General features: G+C 36.3%; 1 protein-coding gene and 1 long non-coding RNA gene across 6 annotated transcripts in view; one reads left to right on the plus strand and one right to left on the minus strand.

The window, feature by feature from the left end:
• The first annotated feature begins 1,051 nt into the window (after positions 1-1,051).
• Positions 1,052-8,787, plus strand: LOC116656344. 2 transcript variants are annotated; one of them, XR_004311306.2, is made up of 3 exons: positions 1,052-1,270; positions 8,404-8,489; positions 8,573-8,787. It is a non-coding gene; the product is annotated as an uncharacterized LOC116656344 (long non-coding RNA). The 2 variants fall into 2 exon arrangements; XR_004311305.1 differs by lacking the exon at positions 1,052-1,270 and having other exon boundaries at positions 8,028-8,489.
• LOC6504362 (nuclear factor 1 X-type) overlaps positions 3,198-14,926 on the minus strand; it is a 219,762-nt gene continuing 208,033 nt past the window's right edge. For all 4 annotated transcript variants that reach the window (XM_032455786.2, XM_001967070.4, XM_014903944.3 and 1 more), the window contains 2 exons: positions 5,167-5,362; positions 3,198-5,112 (listed from right to left, as the gene is read on the minus strand). In XM_032455786.2, coding sequence (XP_032311677.1) covers positions 5,063-5,112; positions 5,167-5,362 — 246 coding nt within the window. In that variant the 3' untranslated portion in view covers positions 3,198-5,062. The remainder of the gene's footprint in view (positions 5,113-5,166; positions 5,363-14,926) is intronic.

Genomic DNA, 14,926 nt, shown 5'->3' on the forward strand with positions numbered 1-14,926 from the left:
TTAAAATCGCAGTTTACAGTGTTTGGGGCCCCTTAAAGCTCGTTGAACTCTTACTTTATCAATTTTTATATCAATTTCAATATCAACATTTTATTGGCTTTACACAAAAATATAGAGGTGGTCAACTATGTCATTGAGAAGCTTAAGCTGAAAATTATCGAAAGGCGCCACGATCGAATGACAACGTTGTTAAAAATTTTATTTTTTTTGCCAATATCGAGTGGCATCACGGTTGAAATGACAAAATCGAATTACAACGTTGCAAAATTTTTTTTTTCTCAAAATTTCTAGAAAATACCAAATTTTTCATGCTTCGTGTTTTGTCGTGTTTTGGAAGGTCGGCACGAAAACGCACGCACGCGTGTTAAATTATAATTTTCAATACGAACACGCGTGGCCACGCCTGCGCACGCGTGGTACGACGAAAACACTAGCCCACGCCCACCTCTAGTTCTGATGTTTCGGAGATACAGCCTTAAAAAGGTGGTCGCACGAGGTCAGGGGTTTCACGGTTTCAAAAAATATAAAATTTTGTTTTTGTATTATAGAATTCTAAAATATTTCTAGAATATAGCGATAGTCCTAAATTTCAAGTTGATCCGACTAATCGGAGATAGAGCCTTACAAAACATTTAAACGCGTTTTTCTCAAAATTCTGTTTTTACAGTCGGTCGTCAAGATTTCTCACAAACTACTCAACCGATCTTAATGAAATTTTACACAGGTCTTCGAGATGTCGAGAAATGTTCATCAAAATTTTCATTATTTTATAAAAGCGTCTGCCAAAAATCAAATTTTTATTTTTTTTCCTTCGTTCAATACCTAGTTTATTTACGAAAACAAGTATTTTTATACCCTTGCAGAGGGTATTATGATCTTGGTCAAAAGTGTGCAACGCAGTGAAGGAGACATCTCCGACCCTATAAAGTATATATGTTATTGACCAGGATCACCTCCTGATTCGATATAAGCATGTTTCTACGCAAACTAGTCTCTCAGTTTTAAAGCTATCGAGTTGAAACTTTGCACACATTCTTCTTTTTTTTTGCAGGTAGTACATAAGTCGGAACGGCCGGGATCAGTCGACTACATCCTATAGCTGCTATATAACTGATTGATCGGAAATGCCATAACTTTGGTGTTTTTCAAGTTAGAGGGTTTGGACTTTCTATGGATTCTATTTTTGGCAATATAATTCGACCTGCCAAATTTCAGACCTGCTGACAACGCGGAGGCACCTTTTTCCCGACGGACTGCCGGAAAAAGTAACGTAATGACCTCCATTTTGATATTTTCACAAAATATTCATTAAATATGTACCTATTAAATAACAAATATTCAATTTTTAATATGCAAAAAAATTCTTTAAAAAGCCGGTTTTTTGCCCGAGAAACCCATGTAACCGCTTGTTCGCTATTCTGCCACTGATCGTATAGAATTTTTGGCCAATCCAACAAAACCTACATTGCATTTGTCCCCATTGCAACTCCAAATAAAATTGTTTTTTTTTTAGATCGACTACACTGACATTTATAAAATAGCTGTCCATATTTGGCATCAAATATTAGAAAAAAAACTTAAATGTAAATTTGAAAAAAAAAATCAAATACACAATTTAAAAGCGATTTTTTATTTTTTATAAGAAATCGATCTATATAATAGAAGTAAATAAGAAAACTACATATATACTAAACTAACATAGTCTTTGAGATCTACAACAGCATATTGCTGTTGATGCTTATCAAAAATTGATTATATACATACAAATATTAGAATATTTCCGTGTGCTCTAGAAGTATCACTTATAGAGAAAGAAAAGCTAACCATGACCGCAGCCGAAGTTGTTATACCCTCGGAGACAAGGTTTCGAATCCTAGCAACTGTCTAATGAAAATCTTTTTGTCTTCTTTCTTTTTTCCTTTTGGTTTTTTATTTAATTTAAATACTTTTAAAATAAAAAAAATTAAAAAACAAAGAAAATAAGGGGTACTGAACGTTGCATTATGGCTGAGAATGTAGCAACACATTTAAATAAGCCGTACGCACACAAAAAGAAAAAATAGATTTTTTATAAAAATAATAAGGGACGAAGAGTGTTAATTTCTGTCGACTCAAAATTCGCTTTTGAAGAGATAAAATCGCAAGAGTTTGGTGACATTGAATTTCTTTCCATTAAAATCACTTTGTCCGACCAAATTTGTATGTTACCAGTTCTTACTTACTGGTAACATTTGCAACACCTATGTAGTTCAATAATATCTCTGTGCCAACATGGAAGCGCCGCTCCACCACTACCAACTTATTGGAGCTAACATCTTTTATCACGGATGGGTTCCGGAATGGCTTAGAAACAGACGTCATTTACATGTCTTCAGTAAAGCATTTAACTCTGTTAACCATTCGCTTATAAGTAACCATTACTTATAAGTAAAATCAGTCTTTTGGGATTCCCAACTGATCTTCTTACCTGAATTTCGAGCTACTTATCTGGGAGAACCCAACCTGTCTTCTTTAAAAATGTTTAGTCCGCGCCACATCTGGGGTGCCCCAAGGAAGCCATCTTGGACCCTTACTCTTTACACTGTTTATTAACGACTTGCCCCTTGCCTTAACTATTTCACTTTTACATATGTACGTTGATGACGTTAAGCTTTGTCTTCAATATAAATTCACTAGCACCCAGTCTAGACTTCAATCCGATTTGGATAAATTTCAAAATTGGTGTTTTGCAAATAGCCTAAAGCGTAATGGATTGAAATGTAAACTCATGTCATTTTATCGATCTAGTCCTCACCAGGCTATGTAATTTCTCTATGGGAACGCCTTAGAACGATTAACTCAGGTTAACGATCGAGGTGTCCTATTAGATTTGAGATTTAAATTTACCGACCATATATGTACCATGGTTAATTAAGCTATGGGTGTGCTTGGTTTTATTAATAGATGGTCAAAAGAATTTAATGACCCGTACATAAGTAAAACGTTATATACATCATTGGTCCGTCCGATTCTTGAGTATGGCAAATTAAGACAGCCAGCATTTACTAACACGCTTAAAATTTAACGTTCCTAGTAGAAGGACAAGAAACTTTAGTCCTCTACTCCTCAGCCATTGTAGTTCGACATATGCCCAACACGATCCGTTCAAGGTATTATGATCGGACTACAATGGTCTCTACCACATCTTGTTACTTTGCTCCACTAACAATCTTAAATCGCATATATTAAACGCCTTATCTTTCTCCTACTCTTCGTTTAAACAATCTGGGATCTATTCCTGCGATGCGAATGAGAATAAAAGTTAACATTTTAACTTATTTTATAAATATCAGAGTTGGAGTTATTCGGGTTAGCGATAGAAAAATCAAATGAAGTTAAGTTTTGGTTGTATTAGCCAGAAATTCTATTACGAACGGCGGCCGAAACAAGAATATAATTTCCGGCCTAATTCAAGAATTTAAATCGTTAGTCTAAAATGCCGGGGAGCACTCGAAAATTTCAGCGGTAAAATATTATTATATAATACTAATAATTGCATAATAACCCTAAATACATATATTCATATTTATAATAACTAGGCCAAATCGAACTATTTTTATAGGAGTCATAGACTTGAGTCGGCTTTCCCAAAAGTATTTAATATGTAATTTGAATATTAGGTATTACATTGCTTATATGACTTAATTCGACGGCTATAGTCGAGTTTACCGGCAATTTCAGACCAGGTACCTCTTCTACCATTCCACACCCTTTCTGTTTGAAACCGTTGCTTTTAAAACTGAAACAGTAGCGTCGAAACTTGCAGACTTACAACCTTATATCGACTCTGGAGGCGATGACGATAAGGAATATATATTTACTCTATACTATATAGTCTATAGGGACGGAGATGTCCCCTTAATAGCGTGGCAAAGTATTTTGAACAAAAGTATAGAGCAATCTGTAAGGGTAAACAAACATTATTACGTAATAAGGGTAAACAATTAACGAAAGAAATTACCAGTGACGAATGCGCAAAGCCCAAAATATCGGATATCCATTTCGATAACGAAATATTCGTATATAAGTAGGTACAACATTAAAAACATATTCTAATCTTATTAATTTGAAAATAGGGTTATTTTGCGTATGAAAATATATATATGTAAGAATATTTAAAATTGTTATCACATATTTTGGGCGAAAATTAACACAATTGTATGAGATATGTAACAAAGTAATTATTACCTGTGGAACCGAAACCGAAATGAAAAGTGTCGAAAGTGTTTAAAGAACAAAAATATTGAACCAAAATTGTTAAAAGTTATTAGCTCTTTATACTAACCTTTTTATATTAACTTCAATTAGTATATTTTTTTTTAATTTTGTATAAAATTAGGTAAGCATGCAGTATTTATGGCATAAATTAAGAAAACATAAGCATGCAGTATTTATGGCATAAATTAAGAAAACATACGCAGGAATTACCAGTTCCGATAGTTAAGTTATATTACAGCTATAGGATGTAGTAAACATATCCCGTTTTTTTTCTTTATTGCTAAATATAATCGATAGAATATAATCAGGGGAGCAACATCGCTAGCAGAATTAATTCAGCTGAAAGCCGTTTCCCTCAAAAATTTCAGTGGGGCCACAGGATGAAGTTTTCGAGCGGAAGCGATTTCGGTGGCTCCCGTGACTATCTATATATACGTATATTAGAATATGAAAAACAAATTCTTTACTTTAACAGAGGCGCCCATTGCCCTGATAAAAACTGATGCTCTTATATAATAATCTAAGCTTATAAAAAATTATACTCTATGAGTTTAAACTCTCTGCTTCCTTGCGTTATATTCACTTGGAAAAAACTAAACCGTATCACGGCTGCATTATAATAATAGAAAGAGCTCCTATAAACTCTGCTCCTTCGTTATTCCTACTTAAAGCACACCTAAAAATGTATTAATTTTCGTTTTATGAAAAAAAATATTTTTTGAGAGTGTTTGTCATTTTATACTTAAATTACTCGTATTTTCTACAATCTAAATCAAGAGTACTGTAAATCATAAAATTGTTTCCATCATGATTCAAAGTCACGGCTCGCGTATTCTTCAATATAGCGCCCCGATGCTGAAAAATAATTTAATCAAATTATGTACATATGTCAACTAAAAAGAAACTTACCATCATCCATTAATATTACTTGAGTATTTTCTATATTTGTACTAGATATAGAATGCGATATTACATTCAGCTCTTCTTCGTTCCAACGTGCCCGCGTACTAGAACGCGTAACAGCCATTGGAGCTGAATAAAGGCTCAAATTTGTGGGGCTTACAGCTCCAGACATGGTGGAAATAGGGCCCGTATATCCCAAAAGCTACAATTTAAAGAACAATTTCCATTCATTATTTTAATAATGGTTTTTATAATGAAAAAAACACAAAACACAAGAAAGGAAAGCTAATCCGAAGTTGATATACCCTTGCAGTTATGAAGCAGCTTATATTATTATATATATATCGAATCATGTATAGTTGGCCGATCCTTATGAGAATACCATCAAATCAATATTCTAATAATCCACCATCAAATCAATTTTATAATAAAAATGTTTAAAAAAACCCCAAGCATCTTTAAAAATAGCAAGGTTGTGCCATTTCCGATCGTTCAGTTACATGACAGCTCTAAGATATAGTCGGCCGATCCTTATGAAATTTGGCATCGGATAAGCAAGGGTATATCAACTTCGGTTCCGCCCGAAGTTAGCTTGCCTTTATTTTGTCTACTATTAAGACGTTTGGTCTCAAAGAAAGTTATTTCAAAAGATATTTCAAAAATCTTTTCAACGGTGTAAAACACGTTTTGATATCTTCATTGATATTTTAATTAACAAAGTGGTCACAAGTGAAACTTCTTCTTAACTTGTTTGTAAAAATATTCTTTAATAGTGGACTGTAAAGAATAAAGAATAACTGGCTTAAAATCAAATGCGACGCTGCGAATAGACGCTCTATGTATACTTATATGGATATGTGTATGAGTAGGGAAATTATCAAAGTATATAAGAAAATGATCAAGCGTTGATCAGCGTTGAAATGTTATTGTGTACATAGCATCTTACGATATGATTAAAGAAAACGAGATTCATGTTCCCTAATTCTACGCAGCATGAATACATACAAAGTTGCCAAAATGTATTCTGTTTCTCAACACAAAGTTTTTTTTAAATATTTAACGTAAACTTTGAGTATTTTAATAAGTTGTAGAACAAAAGTTGCTCATATCTTGGTAACAAACATCTCTAATTTTTTCAGGATTGCCAAGAATAAATTAGTGCAAACAGACAAACTGCCTTAATTTGAAAAGTGTCAAAATTTCTTGAACAACTTCTGAGGCGATTAAGAAAAATATTATATTTGGGGACTAAAATGTCACCACCCAATTTAGTGATTCAAAATTTTTTTACTTTCCCCCAAACCAAACGACTTTTGGAAAATGTTTCGACAAAAATTATATAATTCCAACAATTGATTGGTATATAATTCATTCAGTTTGGATAAATGCGGAAAATTTGTTATTCCCCGCGAACGTCAAGGCATGCACTTTGTCACCTCGTGGACTGCCGTCAACAGGGATAATTTTAAATTTGTAAAATGTATTTAAATTTATTCCAAGAAAAACAGTATATCAGTACAAAATTTTCTGATTATTTCTTTTTGAGTAAAAATGAATAATTCGTTTCAGCGTACGATTGCACACAGTAAGATTCCTAAAATATCATATGAGTATTTCCAGGGTGGCGAACGGTACATTCGTATGGAGTAATTTGATGGAAAAACATCTAATGTTACAAAGAATCGTATAGTTTTCGATATATAGAAACATTATACCCTTGCGGGTATTTTTTTGAATTTTGGTCAAAAGTGTCCATCGCAGTGAAGGAGACATCTCCGACCGTATAAAGCAGTGGTTCCCAAACTTTTTTCTGTCATGGACCCCTTTGAGGACTTTGCAGGATCCGGTGGACCCCCTTCAGCACTCCCTAACAAATAACCGCAAATCTCCTCGTTCTGTGATATTCAATCTGTTCCTTTTTTTTGTTAATAAGTTTGTAACGGCACTAAAACTTTTATCGACGAGATATGATGAGGGAAACGCTATGAGAAGCTTTTGCGTGATTGCCCACAGGATATTTTTTAGGTATTTCTGCCTGCAACCAAAATTTCTGATACCCTTTTTTAAATGTCACTTTCAGCTCCTCATTAGTGCTGAGCTCGAGTAGCTCCTCTTGTAATATCACATTCTCCACTTCTGTTTCATCAAATGGATTTATGATCCATGGTGGTATTTCCATCGACAGAATGTCTTCAAATCTAGTATTAAAATCACCATGCAGGGCAATCAAATGTTGAATGTATGTCTGAATATCTTCATCAAGGCATTCTACCTGCGATAAGTTTGAAAACTGTGAAAATTCGCGCCGACCAATATTTCCCTTCATAAACTTCAATTTACCAATAAAAGCTGAAATTACACTCTTTGTTGTTATTAAATTAAGGCTGTCCCCTTGTAATTGTAAGTTGAGCTCATTAAATTTTGAAACAAATCTGTCAAATAGGCGACGTCTGCTTTAAAATTGATTAGGTTTTTTTTTAAATCAGGATCTTTACTGCCCAGAAATTCCTGTCCTGAGTTGAAAAGTGAATAAAATCTTGATAAGCATGCACCTTTCGACAACCAGCGTACTTCGGTATGTAACAGCAATCGTTGGAAATCTTCATCATTTTCATCGCACAATTGTGTGAATAAGCTCGTATTTAATGCATTGCTTCTAATTTTGTTAACTGCATTAAGCACAAATTGAAGCGATTGGTGCAATCTGTCACTTAAATTTTTCGCTACTAGATGTTGTCGGTGGATAACACAATGAATTGTAGTTACCTCTGGTATAATTCTTTTAAGATGGCTTATAAACCCACGATATCGCCCGACCATGGCAGGAGCTCCATCTGTTGCCACCGAAATAACGTTTGTGAATGGAATCGATTTTTCTTTAAAAAAATCACTGAGAACAGCAAATATTGATTCACCTTTAGTGTCCGTCTTCAAAGTTCTTGCAAATAGTAGCTCTTCATGGATTTCTTCGCCCATAACAAATCGAACATATGCCAATAATAATGCTTCGTTGCCAGGTAAAGTTGACTCGTCCAGTTGAATAGAAAAATGAGTTGTTTGCAGATAATCACACAAGAAACTTTCAACATCAGAGCTCATTTCATCAATACGTCTTTGTACAGTGTTGTTACTCAACGGAATTTTTTTTGAATATGTCTAATGAAGATTTGTGCAGAACAGTTTTTAAGACCTCTTCAACAGCAGGTAAAATTAACTGTTCTCCAATGGTGTGCGGTTTTCCAGATTTTGCTATGAGTAATGAGATATTGTAAGATGCCCGCAAGCCATCATCATTGCTTTCAGACGTTGAAGCAAACATACTGTGCACGGTGGGTTTTTTTTCATATTTTTCTTTTAATGTTTGGAAATATTTTAAATCTTTATCTTTTTTATCTGAATGACACCTTCGTAGGTGCTCTTCCAGCTTTGATGGTTTCATGGAGTCATTGCCCAAAACTTTGTTGCATAAAATGCATGTGGGCAACCGTTTGTCTGCCTGTGATGGAAGAAAACCAAATTTTAAATATTCAACACTATACTGACGACACTTCTTCTTAGATTCGGTCATGTTTCGTATCAATTACCAATCTGCAATGTAAACAATAAATAAAAAACCGAACAATCAAATACCTACTGAACTTATATACTTTCATAAAATAATATATTATTATAAATATACCTATCTCATATAGAGTAAGGTTGGTTGGAAGAGATTTCTTTCCATTTAATTAACATTTTTTGTAAAAAAAATTGTAAAGTAAATAATATATGAAATAAAAATACAACTCGTTAATTAAATAACGCAAAACCTTACAGTAGTTTGTCGAAAATCAAGAGAAGAATCGATTCCACTAATAAAAACATTAGGGTAAAATTTTATCCAACAAAATTGAAATTATGCCGTGTTTGATTATTACTCAACTTTTGATTAACACAGGTCTTACGCTTTTTGATTAACACGTTATTGTATATACCCATTACTTTTTTATTGTTTTTATCCCACAGGAAGGTGATACTACTCATGATAATAAACAACTTTTCCTATGAAGCCGCTTCCGAAATCTCGAAAAAAATCTGTTTTTCCATACTTCCATTTCTGGAGATTTCATAGGGAAAGTTCTTTATTTATATGAGTTGAATCACTTTCCCGCGAGAACAAAACGATAAAAAAGTCACGGTGTATGCATATAACAAATAGGCAGGTATGTACTTATACTTACTTTTGCGATACTGGTAATCACTAGGTAATATCGATTCACTTTACTTTTAGAAAGTGTGGAAACAAATTATGGCACTAATATCGATTCAGATTTCCTTATGACATTTCGGAAATGAGAAACGTTTCTCCTTGACATTCGTATTTATAAACAAATTCATTTGCACGTTTGTAGAGGTGCAGAACTTGCTGAGCTTCTCGATGTTTTTTAAAATACATCGATGTTTTTCATTTTTCCAAAACATCGAGGTATCGATGTTTCCATCGATGTTTTCTGCACCTCTACACGTTTGAACAAGTATTGCGGACGGGACGGTTGCCGGCAGCGGCGCGTCGACGACAAGTCTCGACGCGTTGTACTGAATATGGAACAAATTTTTACAATTTTACAGGGTTTTACAAGTAACAGTCGCTGAGCTTCTCAAAATATTATCTGCCTATAGTGATAGAAGTCAAGCCAATATCTTAGTTCTTCACTATCGAAACCAAATTAATTTTCATTCACCCCCGCTTACAAAGTGTAGACCCCCATTTTTTGTTAGACCCAACGTAGACCCCCGTCGAGTCTCCCGTGGACCCCTGGGGGTCCACCTGGACCACTTTGGGAACTACTGGTATAAAGTGTATACATTCTTGATCAGGATTACTTCCTGAGTCTATATAAGCATGTCCGTCTGTCTGTTTCTACGCAAACTAGTCTCTCAGATTTAAAGCTATTGAGTTGAAACTTTGCACACATCCTTCTTTTGTGGGCAGCAGCTTGTAAGTCTATAGGACTATATCCTATAGCTGAAATATAAATGATAAATCGGAAATGCTATATCTTTGGTGTTTTTCAAGTTAGAGGGTTGGAACTTTCCACATTTTATATGTGGCCAAAATATTCAAAATTTCATAAGGATCGGCCGACTATATCCTATCGCTGTCATATAACTGAACTATCGGAATTGGCAAAACTTTGTTGTTTTCTTACTACATAGATGGGACTTTCTACGGATTCCATTTAGGGCAATCTTATCCGATCTGCCAAATTTCATAAGGATCGGCTACTTAACTGCAAGAGTATATCAACTTCGGCTCCGCCCGAAGTTAGCTTTCCTTTCTTGTTTTTTTTTGTTTTAAATCATGGGATTTTATTATATATGTTTCTTTTTGTCAGGTCTTCTTAAGTTCGATCATCATTTTCGCCCCTTTCTACAAAGTTGGGGCTTAACTAAGCACAAGTTCATATGGACAGTACCATTGTACTACAGAGGGGGTTGTATTTTAACTGTTGCAGCCCAGGATGTGACAATGTCCAAAAAACAAGTTCTAATAGCACGCTTTTAATTATTATAATATTACACGAGCTTTAAAAAATCTTGTTCGTCTTTCGGCTTCTTCTGTGACTAACTATTTGAGATGACATGTTGTCGTGTTGGCGCTAACATTCTCCCCCCCCCATAAACGCCTGCAGGGGTTTATCCATTCTTCACGTCCAACACTGCTATTTTGGTTGCTGGTCGCACCATAGTTCCATAGTGGGTCTTCACTGTAGCCTGTAATTATGGGAATATACTCCTTGACCCATCGTTTCCAGAAAAGATCTGCCACCCCATTGGCTTGATGCCAGCGTTGCCTTGCAACCGAGTCCTTGGTGACGATTGGGTTGTTCCCGTCTGCGGATCCTAACAATAAATGATTTTGAGTGGGGGCATCATCATCTTTTGCGTCTAAGGATACGAATGTTAGAGGACGGGAATTGATACTCAGCGTTATTCAAGGCGTTTCTTAGGCTTTCGTCGTTAAAACTGGAGAATTAGGACAAGAATTAGGAATTAGGAATTAGGAATTAGGAGAGATGCAGACTTACATAGCTTGTGATAGTATTTTTAGCCATTTTGTCCAGCAACTCTGTGAAGGTTCCGGTAATTCGTCGTCCCATGCGATCCCTGATCGCCATTTTTCTTGTAGAAGAATTTTAAGTCCAATAGTATAGCATGACAAAAAACCAAGGGGGTCATAAATTGACATCAGAACCTGTAGAGCTTCCCTTTTAGTGGGGAGGACCGTCTCACTTAGTACGTTCCTTTTTAGTTTTGCGAATCTGAAAATATATTTAAATGTATCACTCTCCGGATCCCAAAACATAGCCAAGACTTTCTCAGTGTCCACTAAGTCCTTTCTAGGCTGTGTTGGGGCTGATTCTTCATTTAATGCGTTTAAGACTTCGGGAGAATTGGAAGGTGTGGTTATGAGCTATGAAAATTGGAAGGTATCAAATACGGTTGTGATAGACTTCTTCATTTTTTAACTCGATGGCGTAGCCTTTTTTCAGCAGATTGTTGACTTGCTCCTAAATTTTTACTCGTAGATCTGGTTCCTTCTCAATTTAAGCATTCAGACAATTTAGGCGTTTTAGTGCGATTGTGTAGCTTTCAGGAAGTACCGTATCTTTATGGCGCCAAAGCAGGCCGATTTCGTACCGTCCGTCGATTTTTACGCACGTCTTCTGCATAATTTTGAAAGCTTTTTCATCATCTTTAGAGCGAAATGTCCTTGGAAATACGGGTTCAACGTTAAAGCTTTCTTTAACGGCCTTATCAATTTCAGTCCAGTTGCATTGACAGTGGTGCATAGAAAAATGTTTATTGTCTTTTCCGGACCCTTGCACACTCCAGCCGAGCATGCACTTGGATGCGATGGGATCATTCCACCTTCCTTCTTTTATTTTCCGGGGAACGGCTAACTTCTTAATTGTCTATTCCAATCAGCAACATTGGTTCAACATCCGTATATGATGCGATCGGTAATCTTTAATAGGTTCTGTTGGTGCCCATGCTAGAGACTTTTATGTTAAAGCGAACGGCTTCGTTCTCCCTTCTTGTCGTTTGATTCGTCCACTACATGCAGATGGGATACTGAGTACCTTGGATGTTAAACTTTTTGAAGAGTTTTTCGTCTATAAGTGTGACCGATGACCCTTCATCTAGAAATGCAAATGTATCAATATAGGAGTTATGAGTGTACATTTTGATTGGAACGATACGAAAATATTGTTCCCCTCCGGGTGGATTAGTTCGGTGCGAAGAGACGTTGTTAGGATTCGCATGGCCTTTGTGCAGCAGAGGGTGGTGTCTCGACTCGCATCCTCCGATCCCACACAACTGAGTTGAAAAGCACCTGCGACCATGACTCTTCAAGCATTTGAAGCAAAGCTTGTATTCCCTAACCATTTCCTGCTTCTTTTCGTAAGGGAGCTTTTGGAATGCCTCGCATTCAGTGATAGGATGGAGTGTACTGTTGCAGGCGTTGCAATGGGTAGCTTCCCTTTACGAATCGTTGTACCTTGGTGGATGGTTGTACACCGAGTTACCTTGGGCATCCATGCTGTACTGGACGTGTGTGTGTACGTTGCTGGCTCTGGAGTAAATTGATGGCGTCACTGTGGATGCTGCTTCGGCGATTGTGTAGAGCCAGTCGCTGAGCGACTTAATCAATGCAGCGCTTGAGTCTTTTGGGAGCATTGTCTACTAACTCTCTTAACAGCATGGGGTTGTTTAGATGGTCATTGAGCTGACAAGCCTCCATTGTAGCACAAATAGTCAAGTCGTTCCTTATTAATAGAGATTTTTCTCGGTTTTTTAATTAATCCCTCTAGTATCTGATCAGGACGTCCGAAGAACGTCTTGAGCGTGTTTATGACGTCAGGGACCATAACTGGAAGCAGAAGCTTATCTCTTACTAGTTCGAGTGCCTTTCCCTTGAGGCATTTTTGGAGTCGTAGCATATTTTCGACATTTAAAAACCCAGCTACAGTGGTGCTATTTTCAAATGCACTGAGGAACGCAGGGCAGTCATCCGGATTACCGTTGAATGTCGGTAGATCGGGTGACAGTATTTGACGTGCTGACAGCTGGGTACTTGTAGGCCCGAATGATGTGGTCAGAGCGGCTCAACTTTGCTGAGCTAGTATATTGTACTTTTGTTCGATGTAGCTTTGATCGGCCTGCCGCTTTTCCTCTAGCATTTGTAGCATTAGAGTATTGTTATGTATCAAAATATGTTCATTGGTACGTTCAGCTTGTAAAGAAGTCGGCAGTTGCTTGTGCTGTTTTTTCACAGCCCTGGTCGAGTGTCCCGATGTCGGAGCGATGTTGGTACGGTCTAGCGAAACAGTTCTTTGCGAAGCGGCACTTTGGACAGCGGCTGTGTCGGCGTCAGTCAGCGCGGTTGGGTCAGGTGGCTGTTTACTGCAGGATCCATCCTTTTGTATTCTGGGTGTTCTCGTGGTACCACGTCGTGCAAACATCGCAATGCACCCATATAATGTCTTTGCCGGTACTACTCTTTTTGCATGCACTGCATTCTGTTAGGTTGTATTCACGGGATATCATGGTTATTACTTCTGTTCTTCTTGCTTCTTGTCTTTGTTGTAGCTATGCTTGTTTTCAGTCTTATTAGACAAGAAAGAACTGAGCTGTATTTTTGTTCACGTTAATTGCGCAGCAAAGTTTGATATGTTTTCGTAGGTATACTTCGTATTTTCGCGGTGACTACTCGCTTCTATTCAACTTCGACGCCTGTGTGTATGTGGTCCGATGATGCAGCGGAACTTCTTCGTTCATGTATGAATAGATACGTACGCGGCAATAAACCAAAGATCACACACGGGGAGTTTGAGTAAGATTTTTTAAAGAATGTTGCAGCCCAGGATGTGACAATGTCCAAAAACAAGTTCTAATAGCACGCTTTTAATTATTATAATATTTATTTAATCAAATTACACGAGCTTTAAAAAATCTTGTTCGTCTTTCGGCTTCTTCTTTGACTTACTATTTGAGAAGACATTTTCCAATTCGCTTGTTCTGCTACTAATTCATTCGTTATTTTACCATATGTTGTCGTGTTGGCGCTAACAATAACAGTATGTGAAGTATATGGCAAAACATATCATGTGTCATATCATAACATATCATATAAAATTCTTTCAATGGTGTTTCTGTTAGTATCACAGGTTTTTGTCGATTTTGATTTTTGTCATTGAAGACATTTCTGTACATGATTTGCAACGTCACGTGTCGTATTTTTTCCAGTAGTAATGTCTTTTTACTTTTGTTGGCGTTTTAAGTTATGCCTGTCTGTCCGCTTTGTAATAGGTCGTCAAGCAGAATAAGCAGAATGGTTTTTTTTTTGTATTATTTTGTATTATACTACTTTCACCTGCTGGAGCAGCACTGCTCTTAATTTAAATATAATAATAAACCCATTGTCCTTATTTTTTAATAGATCTATTGAAACGAATTCAAAGATTTTCTCGCTCGGTGTCATTTTAAGTTGTTCAGTGTTGTTTAAACCGACTGCTTTTTTTAAACCTTTGAAAAAATGATCTAAATCGAAGATGCCATTGGTATACAGATCATCAACATTTTTTCTTGCATATATTTGTTTTCCCTTCTTAAGAGAACACTTCGATATTGTTAAATGCAGGGTCACTACTTTTTTAACATCTTCGTTACGAATGACGTCCAATATGTTGGGCTTAGAAGCTGTCGGTTGCTCTTGCAATCC

This window comes from Drosophila ananassae, assembly GCF_017639315.1.
Source record: "Drosophila ananassae strain 14024-0371.13 chromosome 4 unlocalized genomic scaffold, ASM1763931v2 tig00000061, whole genome shotgun sequence".
Classification (NCBI taxonomy): Eukaryota; Metazoa; Arthropoda; class Insecta; order Diptera; family Drosophilidae; genus Drosophila; species Drosophila ananassae.